The sequence below is a fragment of the Nanorana parkeri genome, unplaced genomic scaffold, assembly GCF_000935625.1.
Source record: "Nanorana parkeri isolate BGI_ZX_2015 unplaced genomic scaffold, ASM93562v1 scaffold5, whole genome shotgun sequence".
NCBI classification, from domain to species: domain Eukaryota; kingdom Metazoa; phylum Chordata; class Amphibia; order Anura; family Dicroglossidae; genus Nanorana; species Nanorana parkeri.
Genome location: NW_017306273.1, coordinates 4,741,049 through 4,761,130, shown reverse-complemented (window position 1 = coordinate 4,761,130; position 20,082 = coordinate 4,741,049). Strand labels below are relative to the sequence as shown.

General features: G+C 44.8%; 1 protein-coding gene across 2 annotated transcripts in view; it reads right to left on the bottom strand.

Moving 5' to 3' along the window:
- MMEL1 (membrane metalloendopeptidase like 1) overlaps window positions 1-19,285 on the bottom strand; it is an 82,623-nt gene extending 63,338 nt beyond the window's left edge. For both annotated transcript variants that reach the window (XM_018552322.1, XM_018552313.1), the window contains exons 1-2: window positions 19,217-19,285; window positions 18,741-18,904 (exon numbers count right to left, since the gene is read on the bottom strand). In XM_018552322.1, coding sequence (XP_018407824.1) covers window positions 18,741-18,904; window positions 19,217-19,266 — 214 coding nt within the window. In that variant the 5' untranslated portion in view covers window positions 19,267-19,285. The remainder of the gene's footprint in view (window positions 1-18,740; window positions 18,905-19,216) is intronic.
- Window positions 19,286-20,082: the final 797 nt, after the last annotated feature.

The window sequence follows — 20,082 nt, the reverse complement described above, 5'->3', positions numbered from 1 at the left end:
TGAAGATAGACCTACGCTTATTCCAAGCATATTTAAAGTAATTAATGGTTGACTCCCTACCTGTGCTGGATGTCTGATCCAAACATCCACTACTCTTTTGGCAAGGACTTGCCCCCCTTGATAGCGCTCATGACTGGCAATTGACCACACAGGCACCTATTTCTGAATCTGGAGAGGAAGTGGGGAGAATCACATGCTCGGCCACACAATGAAGTATTTTTTATTTGTTGATGAGGGGAGTAAAGTTGCTGATCTTTACACCTGCTTCCTACCATCCCTGTGCTGAGTTTCCAGGTCTGTACACCTGCTGTGCCCATTATGAGGGGCTCCCAACATCCCTGAGTTCCCGTGTCTGTACACCTGCTGGCCCATTATGAGGGGCTCCCACCATCTCTGAGCTGAGTTCATGGGTCTGTACACCTGCTGTGCCCATTATGAGGGGCTACCTCCATCTCTGAGCTGAGTTCATGGGTCTGTATAACTGCTGTGCCCATTGTTAGGGGCCCACACCATCCCTGAGCTGAGTTCCCTGGTCTGTACACCTGCTGTGCTGATTATGAGAGGCTCCTACCACCTCTGACCTGAGTTCCTGGGTCTGTACACCTGCTGTACCCATCGTTAAGGGCTCCTACCATCTCTGACCTGAGTTCCCGGGTCTGTACACCTGCTGTGCCCATTATGAGGGGCTCCCACTATCCCTGAGCTGAGTTTATGTGTCTGCACAACTGCTGTGCCCATTGCGAGGGGCTTCTACCATCACTGAGATGAGTTCCAAGGTCTTCTGTGCCCATTATGAGGGCTTCCACCATCACATATGATGTGTTACTGGGTCTATACACCGGTTGTGCACATTATGAGGGGCTCCCACCATCCCTTTGCTAAGTTCCTTGATTTGTACACCTACTGTGTCCATTATGAGGAGCTCCCACTGTCCCTGTGCGGAGTTCCTGGGTCTGTGCACCTGGTGCATCAATTATGAAGGGTTCCCACCATCCCTGTGCTGAATTTCCGGGTAAATTTAAATGGGACCTCAATCCAACTGAAAGTAATATTTCTGCTCTTAGTAGACCCTGGTCTGTGGGACTGTACAGGTGAGATCTCTTAGCTCCCAGTTCACCACACCTGCTAGGGCCACCCCAAGGCATTCCCCAGCTGCCTTTAAGGCTTTCCATTTATAGAATGAGCAGAAGGAGGTCTGAGACTCCGCCATCTTTTTTGCTCCTATAGTCACCTCATGAAACTTTTGCAGTTATTGGCCTGAAATTCACTTTAAAACGCAGTCGCGGTTTGCCTATAATTACGGAGAGAAGACAGGAGACATGTTGCTAAGCTACAATGTAATCAATCCACCCATCACATGAAAAAAGAGCCATCAACTCCCCGAACACGCTGTCTGCTCAGCGCCGAGAGAATATATTTACAGATTGCATGTCGCCGCTGAAAACATGATATAGAAATTACAATCAGCTACATGGGGTGAATTCAGACAAATTGGATGAAACCGGTGAAAGGGCCGATCTATCCAAATGTTCATATATGGTGGGATTTCAGAATGTTCAATCATCTGCTGGCTTCTGGTGTTTCTTGAGTATTTTAGCAGTTAAATATCTACCCTTAGTGTTCCAACTGGGCATGCAGTATTAAAGGGGGAGTCCACCCAAAACTGATATTTCAATGTGAGGAGTTCCCACCATCCCTGTGCTGAGTTCCCAGGTCTGTACACCTGCCGTGCCCATTATGAGGATCCTCCACTATCCCTGTGCAGAGTTCCTGGGTCTGTTCACCTGCTGTGGCCATCATGAGGGACACCCACCATGCTTGTACTGAGTTCCTGGGTCAGTACACCTGTTGTGTCCATTGTGAGGGGCTCCCGCCATCCTGTTGCTTATTTCCTGGGACTGTACACCTGCTGTGGCCATTATGAGGAGCTCCCGCCATCCTGTTGCTTATTTCCTGGGACTGTACACCCGCTGTGCCCATTATGAGGAGCTCCCACCATCCTGTTGATGAGTTCCTGGGTCTGCACACCTGATGTGCCCATTATTAGGGCTCCCACCATCCCTGTGCTTAGCCCCCAGGTCTGTACACCCGCTGTACCCATTATGAGGAGCGCCCACTATTCCCTGAGCTGAATCTGTGCAACAAAGTCCCCAGTATGTTCTCCAATTCTCTCCAAGCGTATAGTGCTCTCAACTTACCAGATGGTATTGACCACTAAGGAATTTTCCTTGAAGTCCAGAACAACTAAACTGACAGCCAAATATATCGCTAGAATATTACCATGAGTGGACTGACCCTTTAAAGAAGAACTCTGGACAGTAGAAAACTGGCCTGCTGGGCCCCCTCCCACAGCTCTGCTCTCTGCACACAGGATATGTACAGCACAGTGATGAGGTCACTACTATTTTTAGATGGTAATATCTGGGTTTCCAAAAGCATTTGTGGATTTATATCCTTTGTGGCTATTGAGGAATACATTTAAATGAAATTGTTTGTGCCTAGAGTCCAGCCTTAAGCCCATGTCAGCCTAGAGATCCGGCAGCAACTTACCAGCAACAGTTTTCCAAAAAAAAGCCCCCATCTTCTCCTACGGCATTACTCCCTCGCTGGCTGAAACGTGGGAGATTCCCGGTCACTATTAAGGAACAACGCCATACAAGCAGGTTAGTCTTTTATGTTTTGCTCTTGTATTGTTCCTGTCATTGCTGAGTTGCCCCCAGTGTCAGGACAGCCAGTGTGACATGGGCCATAGGACAGCTTCTGTACAGACATTAGGACCCAGCTAAGGCCAATGGAGCCCATTTGCTGGGAGTGAGATGTAGTAATGCCTTGCATTGTTTGTGCAGTTTGTGTGTGGCTTTGTGCACTGCCACCTGCTGATCAACAGCTGCTGACTCCTCTCTCAGCCTGCTCTCATCACATGAAAGGTCACGGTCTAAAGACTATCCCGCACTTCACCCCAAGTCCTGCAGATGTGCGAGATGACATAACAATAACATGTTCCCTGGGCCATCGAGCAGGTGGAGGCCTCTTTGGAGTGATGTGTATGAGGCTAATTCAGAAAGTGTAAAGCTCGCTGATGTTGCAGTAGCAACCAGTCAGCAACGGTCTCTTAGGGCCCATCTACATATGTGAAGCATGTTAATGCACGTTATGTCACATGTTGACGTGTGTTGCATTAGGGAAGTCTATTAAACCCAATGGGCTTCCAACAAAATGTCCCAAATGTCCCAAAATTGGACATGTCACAAAACTTTTGCTGAAACGCACCCCAATCCACTATGGCACATGCCCATATGTATTAATGCCAAACTTCATAAAATCCCATCACACTCCCGTTGTTAACTGGTTGCTACCGCAACATCAGCGAGCTTTGCACCCCAACAAAACAGGGAGCCGGATGGGATCACAAAATACATGGCCTAAATGTGATGCTCAAAGATGGTTCCCAAACTACCCCACCAACACTTTTAAGCCCCCAAGCAATGAGCAGTGATATTTTCAATGCAAAAACACTGCATCAAACAATAGGTCAGATGACCTATTGTGCCAAATATTTGGGGCACGGAAATTTGTTTCTGTGTTCAATTTGAAGGGTTTGAAAAGAAAGATGCAATGAGTGCACTGATTGTACAATCCCAAGTGCACAAAACGTCTCACAATCTGCACCAAATTAAGAATGATAACAATGAGTAGTGGTTCAAAAAACATGTTTGTCAATATTTAGCACAATGGAGGTATGCAGTAGTGCGCCAAGAGGAAGATAGCGCTGCCGCATAAGAGTTTGGTTGATGTGCAATGTGTCACAACAAAATGTCACATGCCACAATTTGCACTCCTCAACAACTGCCAGCCTTAGTCTATTTGGCCCTGGTGTGTACTTTCTATAATAAGCAGGTTTTGGGGTTTAATAGGGCAGCCCACGAGATTGGGAATATTTCCAGGGTCTTTCCGAAAAGTGCTTGACGATACCCTCTCAAGCTCAGAAGCTGGGTGTAAAGTACATTTCATTTTTTACTTTTCCCTGCAGATGTTCTTTACATGGGAGGTGGAACACTATTGAAAAAGGGGGCAATTTTTATAGAGGTTTATAGATCACTCTATACAGGGGGGTCCCTAGACTTTTTGCTACCTGAGGCAGGAGGGGGGTGGGGGGGATTGAGGGTTCTGCATCCCTAGTTCACACCTGCCTCCACATCAATGCCTGTATTCCAGTCTGGATTTTTTTCTGACCGCACCGGACCAGAACACAGGCATTGATGTGCCACGTGTTCCCTTGCAGCCAATCGCACTGCGACAGGAGGGCGTGGCTGCGGTGCCATTGAGTTCAATGCACCGCCACGCCTCCTCCTGCCCCAAAACAAAGTGATCCAGTTGGAATGCAATCCAGTGCGTTCCGGCCAAAATCGGGCCGGAACGTACTGAGGCTGGTGTGAACTAGCCCTAAGAACCGGGCGGGGAGATGTTTAAGGGCTCTGCATCTCCCCACCAAGCTCCCCAACACTCTGGCAGGCATCACACCAAACGTCTGGCAACCAGTGATGTCATGATGTCAACAGCCATGCCGCTCTGCTTGCTGCCCCCGCCCCCCATGTGACCCAAAGAGATGTTGCCTGAGGCAACAGCCTCAGGCTGCCTCCTTAAAAAGATGACCCTGAGTCTATAAACATCTAAAGAGAATTAAAGGACAGAGGGGTATTAGGTTCCCAATAAAAAACAATCCCTGCAAACGGAAGCTGTGGACTATATACTGTATAATGTGCACACTATTTTTTTTTATGTATAGAGAATGTACAAACACAGCAATTAACAAAAAGAGCAACATTGGACTTGGTGCATGGCCAGAGCAACAGTGACACCAGTCTATAATTTTACTACAAAATGCGCCATGTTTGTTTACTGTCTCCCAACTTTTCTGAACATCTCTTGGTAGGTTCCAGCCTATCAGCTCCTTTGTACAAAGCGTCCCTGCTTTCGCCATTAACCTTTTACTAAACCAAAACAAATATCTGAAGCGGATCCCACTGTTTATCTGACCCAGTGGGAGGGAAATTGCTCTTCGCATTGTTGTGTTTTATCTCAGAGACCACACAACCGCCAAGCCTGCGTGATACGGCCCTCTGTCCACGTGGTTCAAACACTGAGTCTTCTAGGCCTTGTCTGCACATCTGTATGCCGTCCCTCAAGCAGATACAAAGTTTGAGCAGGCCATGAGACACCGGGGCTGAATCGCCCTCCATAAATTATACTAATGGACTTATAGGAATGCTGTTTTTACAGATGCATGGACCCAGATGGGATTCAGAACTTGGGGACAGTTCAGATGTTCTGCAGTTTTGTAAATACACAGGACATATAAGGAGTTGTTAACTACTGTTTGGCTTTCTTGTTGCCATGTGTCCATTTGGATTGAAGGGAAACTCCAGGCACACAGCTAAACGCACAGTTGAAATATATATATGTAAACTGGTTACCCTGCTGGAGTATGTAGAGGCGCGTCTGCCGACTGATGCTTCTTTTCCCATGGGAATGCAAAAGCAGCTCGAAGCAGGTCAAATGCAGGTCTAAAGGAAGCCAAATGCAGGTCAAATGCACCTGTGGTTGAAATTCTGAATGATCTCAGAAGCGTCTCAAACTGATGTCAGAATAAGGGTGCATTTGCCCATCTACAAAAGCCCAAAGCTCATCAACATATCTTCTAATTGTACTAATTCTGTTCAACTTGTGGTTAGCACACTCCTGCCACACTGCTCTGTCAGAAGGTTGACGCCACTATTTATGGTCTCAACTTTGTAACTTCACAGTGTTGCTTGCTTTCTGATTGAACCAAAAAAAAGCACTAGGACTTCTGAGGTCCACGTGTGCTCCCCTCCTTCTCTAAGCTACAAAAATATTTAAATCCCATCTCCCAGTGGCTAAACATATGTTATATCCAGGTTGTTCACTAGTCTGTGAATGAGATTTGCTGCATTTCTGAGGTTGTCTCCCTTCAAACCCTATAAACCACCGACACTCCTTCACCTTTATACCCTGTGTCTGAAGTATCACAGCACTGTGCAATGCAATGAAGTCTGGTTAGCCTATAGTGTGCCTGTTCTCAGTCTGCTATCTGCTGTACAGGAGCTGTGGGAAGATAATATAAAGATAGAGTTCAGACAGTTATACTAGCAGTATTTCAGAATACATTTAGGAATTTGAATGAATCAATACCTGGACTAAAGGACAATTTTTCCGGGATTCCAGGAGTTTTACATTAGAGTAGACTAAAACCCTCTATTAAATGGGGGCTCCTCATCTTCCCCCTTCCTGCACATATCCTGTAGTAATACTAACAGTCTTCACATACCTTTGGAGGGCCTGTCCATCCAAAGGATATTTCAGTGTTAGCAGGAGAGCTAAAGCTGGAGAGTTAAAGCCCATGACAATCTTTCCTATCTTTCAGGGACTCAACTGATGAGATCATTGGAACACATGAAGGTGTGTGGGGACACCTAAACCTCCCAGGTAGACAGGAACCAGAGTTGGGAATACTGATCTGAGTGAACTTGCCTTTGTTCGGTTCAGTTAGATGTTCACAGAAACCAGCCAGATATCTGGCTTCTGTGAATGTCCGAGTGAACCAAACCCAGCATTACCTGTGTCCTAGCAACCTACAATGCTGTGGGACCCACACAGCGCTACTGGTTGCTAGGACGCTAGTGCCTGGTAGTCGGTGTGCTAGGATGCAAGCAGATGCACCATAACAACCAACGACGCTGTGCAGCTTAGCCACCAGTCAACCAATGATGAAGAAGGCCCACCAGCATTTTAGCAACAAATGATGCTATGCGGTTCAGCCACCAGTAAACCAATGACCCGCACAGCGTCATTGGTTGCTAGGGTGCAGACTGGTGCCTCAATACCACCAATGAAGCTGTGGGGCCACCAATGTTTCAACATCCAATGATGCTGTGCAGCTTAGCCACCAGTCAACCAATGACAGTGTAGGGCCACCAGCATCTTAGTATCCAATGACGCTGTGCAGCTTAGCCACCAGTCAACCAATGACGCTGTGGGGCCACCATCATCTTAGCAATGAATGATGCTGTGCGGCTCAGCTACCAGTAAACCAATGACCTGTACAGCATCATTGGTTGCTAGGACACATACAGAGGTTTAGCGGGTTGTCTGGCAAAATTGTTTGCCCATTAAGTGAACTACAAAGAGCATGGATTCAGGTCAAGCTCAAGGTGGACCTGAACCCAGATCTCATCCCTACTCAGGAATTATGGCAGACAAATCTCACTGTCAGAGCATCCAAGACACAGAAGGACCCAATGGCTTAGTCCACCTGTTTTGGGTAAAGTGGCCCTATAAATAAGAAAGCCTGTCAGCTGTTGTATATGAAATTGGGCTGGACTGTCTCAGTAGATCAAACCAAAGACATCTCAACCTAACGTATGTTTGTTAGAACACTATAAAGTAATATCCAAAGAGGGTTTTCAACTTTTTCCACTGCACCCTTCATAGGGTAAATGATGTTCTCACTGGAGCTCTACGTCATTGTAATCTGAGCTAATCGACATGTCACTTAAACTGCAATATTAATCCAAAGATCACAAAAGGTAAATTGTTCCTATTGTTTGCCATTTACACCGTTCAGCTGTACTGGTGAAATAAAACTGAATTCATTTTCAAGCACATCTTTAGTGTTTGCTTTGGCTTGGCGATATCAGGGTAAATGAGTCCACAAAGAGTCTTATACGCTCTGTAATGGTTGTTGAGTTTTGTGAGATGAAGGCATTCTCTACCTATGACATGGACGTTTTTAATGTGCATGACCTCACCTAGAAATTAAAAGCAGACCTGGCTTTATAAATACAGTCCTTTCATCGGGCCTTTGGAACAATACGGACGTAAACGTTGGGCTATTATACCTTTCTAGATCCCACCGCACCAGCCTTATATCCCTGCCTGAAAATGTACTGGCAGAAAAAGGACTGACTTAGGGAAAAACGTGCTGGGTCATGAAAGCTCTCGTACAAATGTTTTACCTGGTCTGCACTTTTTGGGAGTCCAGATGTTTCATGGTGTTAGAAACTGGACAGTTTAGGATGGAAATATAAGCAGGGGCACAGGAGTTGCCGAGAGCCTTTGCTTTTCCGGGATCAGCAAATATTGTCTGAATGCAAGATTCTACTTGAATTTTGGTGAGTTTTTTGTGTATTTCTTCCGAAACTCTGAACTAATTCAGTGTTACACTTGGAGGTGTAATATAGACCGGTCACTATTGTTCTCTCTCCCTGTGCAGGGTGACCCCCCCTTGTGATGCCACTGGATCCGATAATCTTCTTCTTTCCCATAGTTTTCAGCTGTCCTTCCAGCGCTGGTGCCGGTCTCCGATCCAGCGCTGACTCCTCTCTCTTAACTGGCACTTCCTGTCCCACGGAGTCTGTGCAGAAGCACGCTGCTGCATTGACTTACCTTGTGTCTCTCCTCGTCTCCCATGATCCTTTGTGGCCAGGACCGGATTTCCCACAAGGCCAACCAAGGCCCGGCCTTGGGGCTGCAGGTAGTACAGAGGCAGCAGGGGTGTAGCATTCCTATCTCCCGATGCCCGGGACATGCAGTTTTGGGCGCCGGGCGGGTAGTTGTTTTCTACCTTTGGCACTGCTTTGGGCAAGCAGAGCTAAATGTACAGCGGGGAAGCCGCCGCTGGTTTTGTACAAGGGATCTTGGCGATGACGCTGGGATCACTTATATGCAGCCAGCAGGTCTGCCATTCTCCATGGGGGGGGAGGGGGAGGGGTTGGCGGGTAGGGGGGCGCATTGAGGAACTTGACCTTGGGGCAGCAGATCCGGCCCTGTTTGCGGATCCGGCCCTGTTTGCGGCCGCCAGAAACTCTTCAGATATTCAGACGGCAGCACGCGCCGTGAAGACACAGGTAGGTTTTTAACCTGTTTGAAATCTTAAAAAAAAAATGTTTTTGCATATATCTACTGCTTACTCGCAGAAGATATATGCAAAAAACGCTGAGGGTTTAATAACCCTTTAATATCACTCTAAAGCCCAACTCCAGACAAAACTTTTTCTAATGTTTGATTATTTGTTCCTCCATAACCACACATGTTGTAGAAGGATCCATGATGACAATGGTCCAATGACGCTGATTATCGGGCGGGGGGGAACTGTAGGCACAGCTATCACTATGCAGAAAAGAACCTCAGTGTATATGCTATAGCTCTGAGCCATTACACAAACAGGATGGCATTTTCTCCCGGGAATAAATGAGTTTCTATCACTATTTAGAATAAATCTGCAATTAAATAGTTCATTAGCCTCACGCTGAGGCAAAACTTTCTCCTCTTTGCTTCAGCCACCCAGCAGAATACCAAACACCAAATCTATACCTCCGTCTTCCAGCCGGCTTCATTACCCTAATAATATCTTTTGTTCGCCGGGACTTTTATGTCTGTTTGTTTTTATTTTTTTCATTGTTCATTTTTTTGTAATGCTTTTTTTATGACACAAAAAAATTCTTCCTGGATTTACACTATACAAGCAGAATAGCATTATTAATGTGAATCTGCTATGCCGATGCCAGGAAAGGTAACACATGAACACTTGAAACAATAAATCAGTTTTTCTTCTTTTCTTTTCACAACATACTATTTTCACCTTTTTTGGAGCTGCTGATCTCTGGGAGTCCTTTTCAGCCACTTCCTGTCTTCATGCACTCGCTTCAATGTCAGCTGCACATCATTGCACTGGACCGGAGTGGTGGTGCGCGGACCTTCGCGTGCAGTGTGTCATGTCATTTTCACTCCGGCACGTCAGCTTGCAAGAGCTCGCGTACCTGAGCATGTCGAAATGAAAAATTTCATCTTCAGCCAATCAGCTTGCGCGTATAAACCTGTGCGTCAGGATGTGGAGTCCATTCGGTTGTTACGGGCGAGACTATTAGTCAATTCAGGTGCTGATCATTCACAGGGAGCTCCTCACTGACATACCTACATCTCCTCGCCATCCCATTGGCTCCCAGGGGTTGGAAGCTTCCTCGTTACTCCGACAACAGAGCCATTCCTGGACCTTGCTGGGTTTAAAACCTCACATGTTGCTGAGTTATTCTGCCTGAATCCTGTGCAAGTACAAGGCGTTATCCTCAATCCTGCTCCTTATCTCCTTTCCCACCATTTGGACTCCCTGGTTATTGGCCCCCGGCTTGTCTTCTCGTTACCACTGGTGGGAATGAGTGGCATCCCAAGACATATAGTGCCCTGAGCCCAGGGGGTCTTGGTGGCTCGTGGTTGACATTCTGGCAGGGGGTTATGGGGGGCGCAAGTTGGATGGGACACCAACCAGCATCCCGCTTAGCTCATGGCAACCGCCTACGGCTACCTCATTATAGAGATGGCATGCTGTTCAGATGAAATGAAATCAGATAGACCCTTAACTAGTTGCTGCATAATCTAAAGCTAATCATAGACCTGACATTCTGATTGTACAATCTCCTTTAGCTCTACCAACAACTATGTAATATAAGGAGCTTGTTATGGTAAGCTCAGAGTAGCTGTGAGGGTTTACCGTTCTTTTCTGAGAATCCCAGCCAGGATTTCCAGAAGATCCACTACTAATGGATCTCACAGAGTCCAGGCCAGTATGGCTAGTAATAGTAAACGATTCCAGACCAGTACCCTGAGACTGGGCGTGTCGTCTCTGACTCAGAAAGGTATTTAAGCACTAGCTCTGCAAGGAGCTGGTGCTGTGTTTGGTGCTGTGTCTTTTTGCCAGCTTCCTGTTTGTCTAAAGAGCTTATACTTCTGCTGGTTTCTCGTTGCTGACCTGGACCGCCTGACCCTTCTTCGCTTGCTGCCTGCCCTGATCTTCTGCCTGGACCCGATTTTGCTCTTTTCTCCTGCATTTAGCCTCTGATTACTTGTTGCTGACCTGGGACCATCTGACCACCCTCTGCTAGTTGCCTACCTTGAACTCTGCCTGGATCTGACTACTGTTTCCTCATTGGAGCCCTCCTGTTCTTGTCCATACCTTGGCGGGGCAACCCTGCTTGGTACCAGCAAGCAGCCAAGCCCATCTCCACCTTAACAGACCTGCCTGGTTGGATACAAATTGAATGGTTTCTTAATGCAAACCCTTACATTACCTAAACTTATAAATCTAATGGAGACTTCACGGAGATTGTACAATCAAATGGTATTATTTATGGCCAGCTTTAAGAAGATTGTACAGATTGCAAGATGTGTAGCCAGCTTTAGGCTTCATTCAGTTATCTGTGCTGAAAACTTCAGGTCAGAAAGTACCATAGGTGTCCAATTGTCACTGTTGGGTGCCCATCGCAGTGAGTCCTGGCACTACATCTCGCCATGTGAGGACGCTCAGAATGATATTTCCCCACTGAGGAGAAATTCTTCAGTGACCTTCCAGTAATAATGAAACACTATTCAGTTAATGTGGATGGGAGGAAGGGTTACAATGTAACTATTGTACACCAAGTTTATTGCTTGTGTTTTGTTTGTGAATGTTTCAACATCTCCATAAACTGTAACATTACCACAATTTACAAACCACAATCGTAGCAGATTATGAGACAACTGTAAATGTTATTATTCTTGTCACCATCAGCCAAATTCCTCATAATTAACAGCTACATTGGTAACAAAGCAGACCAAACCAAGGGATGCTGCTGGATGTGGATTCTTGTTTTACAATGATGCCTTTCCTCACCAATTTGACTAAGATTTCACAATACCCCCTCCAACATTCCAAAGGGAATTGGTAATAATCGTAATCATTACTCTTGAACTGGTAAAAAAAAATGTAGTTTTATCTTTCAGTGATGGCTTTTCTTTTTAATGATTTACATGTATTCTCTCCCTGTCTGGACAGATGTCTTACATTGAGTGTAAGGATGTAAGGCCATCCTATATCTGGCCTGAGCTGAGTGCTGATAACAGATACCCAGAAATTGTCATAATGAAGGCGCTTTCCAGATTACATGAAAGAAAGCTCAATGCACTTTGAAATGACAGTTTTATGCTCCTCCGGCAGACCAGACAATGTGTTAGCTACCAGCCGGACCTTAGGCAGGGGATCAATCAGCCTCCATAGGGGCCTCAAAGCATACCTCCCAACTTTCTGGGACGGGAAAGAGGGACGTCTTCTAATACACAGGGGGGAAATTTATCAAAACTGGAGCAGACAAAATTTGAAGCAGTTTCTCATGGCAACCAATCAGTTTCTCTCTTCAGTTTGCTCAGTTGAGATTTGAAAATGAGAGAAGCTGATTGGTTGCCAGGTAAATCTGCTTAAAGTATTTAGGCAATGGGCACACCCCTGTCGTGCCACCAGTTATGTGGACCATGAAGAATTTATATGCAGAACAGTTGATTGGCTTAACCAACAAGAGCATTTTTAAACCTCCAATTTACTGGCTTTTCGATATAACAGATGCAATCATTTAGATGTTGGAGGAAAGGTTCAGTGCAGTATAACATTTTTGGTAGGCAGATTAAAAATAGAATAAAATAAAAGTCTATATATCAGAGGAAGGACAAATGAAGAGGGAAGAGGGAGACAAGGGACAGTCCCTCCAGTTTGGGGACAGTGGGGAGCTATGCTTACAGCCAGGGAGAGAATACAAAGGAATAGTAGTGCACACAGCTATCCCTGAGGTGTAAAACTGTACCAGGATTACAACTTAATAATGGAGCTTAGGACTTTTACAAATAAAAAAGAATAGATAGATCTATGGGGGATAGATAGATAGATGGACCTATGGGGATAGATAGATAGATAGATAGATAGATAGATAGATAGATAGATAGACCTATGGGGATAGATAGATAGATAGATAGATAGATAGACCTATGGGGATAGAGAGAAAGAGATAGATAGATAGATAGATAGATAGATAGATTGACCTATGGGGATAGATAGATATACCTATGGGGATAGAGAGAAAGAGAGATAGATAGATAGATTGACCTATGGGGATAGATAGATAGATTGGCCTATGGGGATAGATAGATAGATAGATAGATAGATAGATAGACCTATGGGGATAGATAGATAGATAGATCTATGGGGATAGATAGATAGATAGATAGATAGATAGATAGATAGATAGATAGACCTATGGGGATAGATAGATAGATACAGTAGATAGATAGATAGACTGGGAGATGCAGTTAACTCGTGCTCTCTACACACAGCTTCCATATGACTTGTAAACTCCTTCCAGACATTCTGTCAACATTAAATAAATGTTTCAGCTTTCACAAGACAGTAGGAAGTCTTTGAGTGAATTATTAACACCCTCGGGCTGTGATGTAGTTTTTCATGACTTCTCAGATAGCTCAGTTACTAACATAAAAGCAATGCACAGACATGGATCCCAGTGCTACATCCTCGCCTGTCCATTCCGAGAGTACTGTGTACATCTATATCCTCGTACTTACCTCAGTGTGATCATCATCATCATAATCATCATCCATCATCATCATCATCTGTCATTGTCAATCATCAATCACTTTAATGGTGTACAAGGCTCCATCAGAATGAATGTAGAAGAGTTGCTGTGCCCTAACGTGCTGGAACATCTCCTTGCGTTGTAACAATAACCTACGACCACTTCTTTATTATCACTAGTGATGCGCTAACCCAGCAAAGTTCGGTACATGAACCCCAAACGTGGTGCCCAAAACCCATTAAAGTCTTAGGAAATGTAGGATTTTTTTTCTGCCCTTTATTTAAAAAAACAAACAAAAAAACATGGTAGCTGGGCGCTGCCATGGGGGACACAAGAATGGGAAGGCCCCCCGCGCACACCTAAATTATACTAGGTTATTTTGATGGTGTCAAGAGCCTCATCCCTACATCCCTATCCTGGTGGATCTGGGGGTCTGGAATGAGGGGACCTAGTCCCCTATTTTGATGGGGACAAGGGCCTCATCCCCACATCCCTACCCTGGTAGATCTTGGGGGGGAGGCGGGGGGGAACCTAGTCCCTTATTTTGATGGTGTCAAGGGCCTCATCCCTACATCCCAATCCTGGTGGATCTGGAGGTCTGGAAGGAGGGGACCTAGTCCGTTATTTTGATGGGGACGAGAGCCTCATCCCTACTTCCCTATCCTGGTGGATCTTGGGGGGGGAGGGAAACCTAGTCCCTTATTTTGATGGTGTCAAGGTCCTCATCCCTACATCCCAATCCTGGTGGATCTGGGGGTCTGGAAGGAGGGGACCTAGTCCGTTATTTTGATGGGAAAAGGGGCCTCATCCCCACATCCCTATCCTGGTGGATCTTGGGGGGGGGAGGGAAACCTAGTCCCTTATTTTGATGGGAAAAGGGGTCCTCATCCCCACATCCCTATTCACTTATAAATGGGGGGGAAAAATACCCACAGCGCTGAATACGTTTTTCAAAACAAACAAAAAAGTCCACAATTTAAATCCAACATGTAGATCCATCAGCGATCACAATGAACAACACCGTGATGACCCTCCTACACAAACAGGACTCCCATCACAGATGACATTTCCGCCGGCGCTGCTGGGATGCAAACCCACCGGATAACCCAGCTGATGTCATTGACCATATATATATATATCGTCATGACCATCCTTATTTAATTGGAAATCAACAGGAACACAGAGTCAGAAAGTTACATTGTAACCACGCAAGAGGAATATTACATTATACAAGCAGTACGGTAACACTACCACCTAGTGGCAGAACTATGAATTGCAGGATGATATATGAGAAAGATTGTTGCACCTATGTCTGTATAAAAAGCATGCTAACAGCACCGCAGGGGGAGACTTTTAAAGCAGGTTGATGCAGCTTCTATTGAACTCCAAATAAGCAGCGTGCATGCCACATGTGCCCATCAACACAAGCCCTAAGCCCACTGACACTGACCCCTATACAGAGAGTGAAGCCGGCCACAATCAACCAGCATTGGTCACGTTTGGGCAGTAGGATATTTTCAGTGTTATGTACTATCCAGTATCAGCCCGGCAGCCTGATGTGGCCGGGTTTAGAGCTCACTGGACTCTGCGCAGAAGAAGGAGCCGGATTCACGGCGTCTTCCTCTGCTCACAGCTACCAAGTTTCCCTTTGGAAGGCGGAGGGAAAGGGTTAACGTGCCTGTCATGCATGGTTACCCAGTTTTGAGCGGAGACAGATTGCTTTTCATACATGATTTATAAGCTCTGAAACCTTTTTATACCACACCAGTAAAATCCGCCCAACCAATATGAAGAGCAGGCGCTATATATAGGCCCATCTAAAAGGGCCAACGTGGAAAAACAATCACATTCTATCTATCTATCTATCTATCTATCTATCTATCTATCTATCTATCTATCTATCTACCCCCATTGATCTATCATTCTATCTATCTATCTATCTATCTATCTATCTATCTATCTATCTATCTATCTATCTATCTACATACCCCCATTGATCTATCTATCTATCTATCTACCCCCATTGATCTATCCTTCTATCTATCTATCTATCTATCTATCTATCTATCTATCTATCTATCTATCTATCTATCTATCTATCTACATACCCCCATTGATCTATCTATCTATCTATCTATCTATCTATCTACATACCCCCATTGATCTATCTATCTATCTATCTATCTATCTATCTACATACCCCCATTGATCTATCTATCTATCTATCTATCTATCTATCTACATACCCCCATTGATCTATCTATCTATCTATCTATCTATCTATCTACATACCCCCATTGATCTATCTATCTATCTATCTATCTATCTATCTACATACCCCCATTGATCTATCTATCTATCTATCTATCTATCTATCTACATACCCCCATTGATCTATCTATCTATCTATCTATCTATCTATCTACATACCCCCATTGATCTATCTATCTATCTATCTATCTATCTATCTACATACCCCCATTGATCTATCTATCTATCTATCTATCTATCTATCTACATACCCCCATTGATCTATCTATCTATCTATCTATCTATCTATCTACATACCCCCATTGATCTATCTATCTATCTATCTATCTATCTATCTACATACCCCCATTGATCTATCTATCTATCTATCTATCTATCTATCCTTCTATCTATCAATCTACCCCATTGATCTATCCTTCTATCTATCTATCTATCTATCTATCTATCTATCTATCTATCTATCTATCTGGCCATATTTAGTGTTAGGGGTGAGGCAGGGGTTGAAGGTGAGGTTTATGGGAAGGGGTCATTGATCTATCCTTCTATCTATCCTTCTATCTATCTATCTATCTATCTATCTATCTATCTATCTATCTATCAATCTACCCCCATTGATCTATCCTTCTATCTATCTATCTATCTATCTATCAATCTATCTATCTATCTATCTATCTATCTATCTATCTATCTATCTATCTATCTATCTATCTATCTATCTGGCCATATTTAGTGTTAGGGGTGAGGCAGGGGTTGAAGGTGAGGTTTATGGGAAGGGGTCATGATAACAATCAGTACTATGTCTCTGTTGGGTGTGATATCGGTATTTATGGGGAATGTGAAGTGTATAATATACATAAATAATGATTAGTGATGAAAATCACCTATAACAGTCACAAAAGACCTTTTATTGCTGTGTCCAGTTGTAGTCGGCTTGAATGATCCAGATAGTAATATACTGTTCGCTACCAACATCCATCCTTCCAATCAGAGACGTCAGAACAATGATGGAGGACGGCAGGTCAGTCACTTTGGGTTCTGAAGTTTCCACATGACTCATTTCCTAACTGAATCGACCTTCCACCCAAGACTGATATTTCCTTTACAGGTCGTCTGTAATGGCTGCAATAAGCCACAAATGCCTTATATCTCTCTGGACCTTCTGTAGCAGGATATTCTCATTGTAGTTCTGCCAGTTTTAGGGAGAGTCTCACTCCTCCAGCTCCATTCTACTTCGTGTACACTGCCAACTAAAATTACAAGACTTCTTTTTGTGAACTGATGGGGTGTGTGCTGGACAACCTGCGACATATGAAACCAATGGGGGGATCCGGTAATCCAGATCCCACCCAGAACTAAAGTATCAGAATTGGGTGGACTGACCCGTTCAATGAAAAAATATACTTGCCAGTAACAAATCGTTTTGCAGCACACAGATCGTTTTGCAGTGAATGTCACCACACATTCCCACATTCACCTGTTCAAGTCACCCAGGTGTCATCTAAAACCTGTACAACTGCGCCATACTCAGATAACCAGACCTGATGACGGAACCAGGACAATCAACGGTTCTCTGGCTCTTTATTGACCCGAATATTTCCCCATACATGTCTCTGATCCCACAATTGAGGAATACAGATGATTGTGATCATAGAGAAGAGCAAATCATCAAAGGTTCGGTTTTGTAATGGTTTTTCGAGTCTTGGTTGAAGTTTGTGAACTTTGTGGTGGACCCCATTGAAGTCTAAGGGTGGCGGGGGAGGAATAAGTGAGGTGCTGGATACAGATCCCCAAAACGATGAGAATAACAAAGTCCTTAAGTCCACGTGGCTTGTATTGGGCGGCCCTCCACTGTGTAGGAATCTCCCCAGGAGTCAGGGTGACCATATAAACCAAAAGGAGTCCAAAATGATTTATTTAGGGTTCTAATAACCCTAACAGGAAAAAAAGTGGCATCAAAAGCATTTCGGGGGCCAAAAAAGTTCAAATCTTCTATATTTTTTAGTAGCCCTGATGAAGGGGGGTTGTTTTGCCCCAGAAACGAGTTGGGTGACACTATTTCCCTGTTGTGGTCAGAATCCTGTTTTTGGATTCTAAGACCATCTGTTTGGCGCTCCTTTTAGTTCTATAGAAAGGGGGCTGGGTTTTCCATTCTTTCACCTTATTGGTTCTTGGGACTCAACTGACCAGGTGACAGGCTAGGGAGTTATAGGTAGTCCCTTATTCCTGCTGTCACACCTGCAAACCCTTCAGCCAAAAATTTGAAGTCTGCAAAGTTGGCAAATCCAGGGGATTCACCACGCAACCATGAACCCAACCATGAACCCATGAACCCAAACCTCACCCTTATCCATGAATTACACGATTCCCTGCAGACCAGGAAATTCTGCATGCCTCCTGCCAAACGTTCAAACATGGAAGTCTCGCGAAGCCAGTAGATTTACCGCTTACCCATTGTAGTTTGATGTTAGCGAATCCAGGAGATTCACCACACACCCATGGTAGCCATGAACCCGAACCTCAACCCAATTCATGAATCATAGAATTCTCTGAAGACCAGAATATTCTTCATGTCACCTTGCAGAAAGTTCACAATGTGCAAATGTTGCGAATCCAATCGATTGGCCGCAAACCCAATGTAGTTTCAGACCCGAACCTCAACCCTGAATTATACGATTCTCTGCAGACCAGAAAATTCCACACGCCTCCTGCCAAAACTTTGCGCAACGCAAACTAGGAAAATCCAGATGATTCGCTGCAAATCCATCATCGCGGCGACACTAAACCTCGCCGCTGTTCGTGAATTATATTAATCTCTGCAGACCAGACAATTTTGCATGCATCCGGCGAGAAGTCCCCCATGGTAGCTGCGAACCCAAACCTCACCCTTAGTCACCCGATTCTGTGCAGACCACATTTATTCCAAGCAATCAACAAAAATTAAAAAATCAGATACGTGATTCGATTAGCTCATCACAAAACGCGGCCGTGCCACCGGCGCCTTACCTTTGTTGGTGGTGTACAGGACCAGCAGCGCCACCATGGCGCACGTCATCAGGACCAGCAGCACGGAAAGTCCGATCTCCACCACGCTCCAGGACTTTTTCGCAGTCTTGTTGGATTTTTCCACAATGTCCATCTGACTTTCCGATTTCCCCATTATGGTCACTCTTGAAAAGAAGCAAAAATAGATAAAATCAAAGTCCAGTCTGAGGGGTCAGGGTAGCGGTTGGCTTGACGCCCAGCGATAGTAAGAGCAGCTGATGTTCAGGATGGGGAGAGAGAGAGAGAGAGAGAGAGAGAGAGAGAGAGAGAGAGAGCTGAAGATGGGAGGCAGAGACAGAACAAGATGACAGGAGACAAGAAAATTGCAAAGGCAAATGCAGATTGTGACACGTTCAACAACCTGACAACATAACCACCAGACTAGGAGGAGGAGGATTTTGATACATTGTAACAAAAAACAAAAAAAAGCAAATTACATATATTTTTCCATCTGGTTGTCCACCGTTTTGGGGGCTTCATTTTCCATCTCCTCCAAGTCTCTAAAGTGATATCAATTTCTGGCAGGTGACTTATTCTCTTTATATATCCTTTGAGTGCTGGTTTTTTTTACCCTACTTCCCCAGACCTCATTGATCCCGGTGGGGGGAAGGCTATCGATCCTTTGCCAATCACCTGGCGGTCCAATGTCTTTTCGGGGTGGTTCAGAGCCGCACGTGATCGCCGTAGATCCTCTCGCAGGCTCGATCCTGCCAGGGAGGCTCCGGCAGATCTGAATCGCTTCCACTGTCGAAAATCAGACTCAATAGGAATGGAAACTGCCTTCTGTGGCTTTGCCCGCTGCAGAGTTTCTATAGCAAAGCTCTCTCCCGTCTTCACCTCTGCTAACTCCTTAGAAAAACTTGGGAGCTAAAAAAAAAAAAGGAGGGATGGGGAGGGAGCTCCAGGGGGGGAGCAAGGACAAATTGCAGGGTTAATACTATTAAATTTTCTTTGCTGCTTTTTTTTTTTGCAGTCGCTGCTGTTTTATAACGTTTCATAAAAGAAAGTAAGCACAATGTATTGGGGTCATGGCAGGGCTCTGTATCTAAACCCAAGAACAAACATATAATATAGAGCAGCTCACCTGTCCTTGGATGTGGTTGGCTGCATTAGTTTTCTTTTTTCAGAATTTGTTTACTTTATACACACTTCCTGTCCTAGGCTGACAACACTCACTGCACTGTTTCTATGGAGGAGCATCATTGTCACCCCAGGACAGGATTGTACCTCTGTAACATAGAGGGGCAGGTGTTCTGTAGTCCACAGTGATAACTAGAAACAATGCTATCGGATAACACTTCAG